The sequence below is a fragment of the Apaloderma vittatum genome, unplaced genomic scaffold (genome assembly GCF_000703405.1).
Source record: "Apaloderma vittatum isolate BGI_N311 unplaced genomic scaffold, ASM70340v1 scaffold26425, whole genome shotgun sequence".
Taxonomy (NCBI): Eukaryota; Metazoa; Chordata; class Aves; order Trogoniformes; family Trogonidae; genus Apaloderma; species Apaloderma vittatum.
The window spans coordinates 2862-3132 of NW_009716903.1; the positions used below are offsets into that span (position 1 = coordinate 2862).

Sequence of the window (271 nt, forward strand, 5' to 3'; positions counted from 1 at the left end):
CGGCTGGGGGAGCGCATTGAGGTGAGCAGGGTGTGCCTAGACAGAAGTACTGCTCCTGGGGTGCCTGCTGGCCTTGGAGGGGTGTCCCTAGGCCCCTGAGCACCCCGGGTGACACTGTGCTGCCCTGGCCACAGGACAAGGACGGGCAGAAGCAGTGTGTGGCCCACAGTGCTTTCCAGGGTGTGTACGCCATTGCCAGATGCTGCACGTGGCCCAGGGCTGAGTGCCATGTCAATGCCAGCTCTTCAGTGGCCAAGGGGACCGGCTGCTC

At 64.6% G+C, this 271-nt stretch overlaps 1 protein-coding gene across 1 annotated transcript in view; it reads left to right on the top strand.

The window, feature by feature from the left end:
* Nucleotides 1–271, top strand: part of PCSK9 (proprotein convertase subtilisin/kexin type 9) — a gene marked incomplete at its 5' end in the record, with an annotated part of 4035 nt that overhangs the window by 2858 nt on the left and 906 nt on the right. The window contains 1 exon segment of the mRNA XM_009869716.1: nt 135–264. Within this exon segment, the coding sequence (XP_009868018.1) occupies nt 135–264 (130 nt within the window).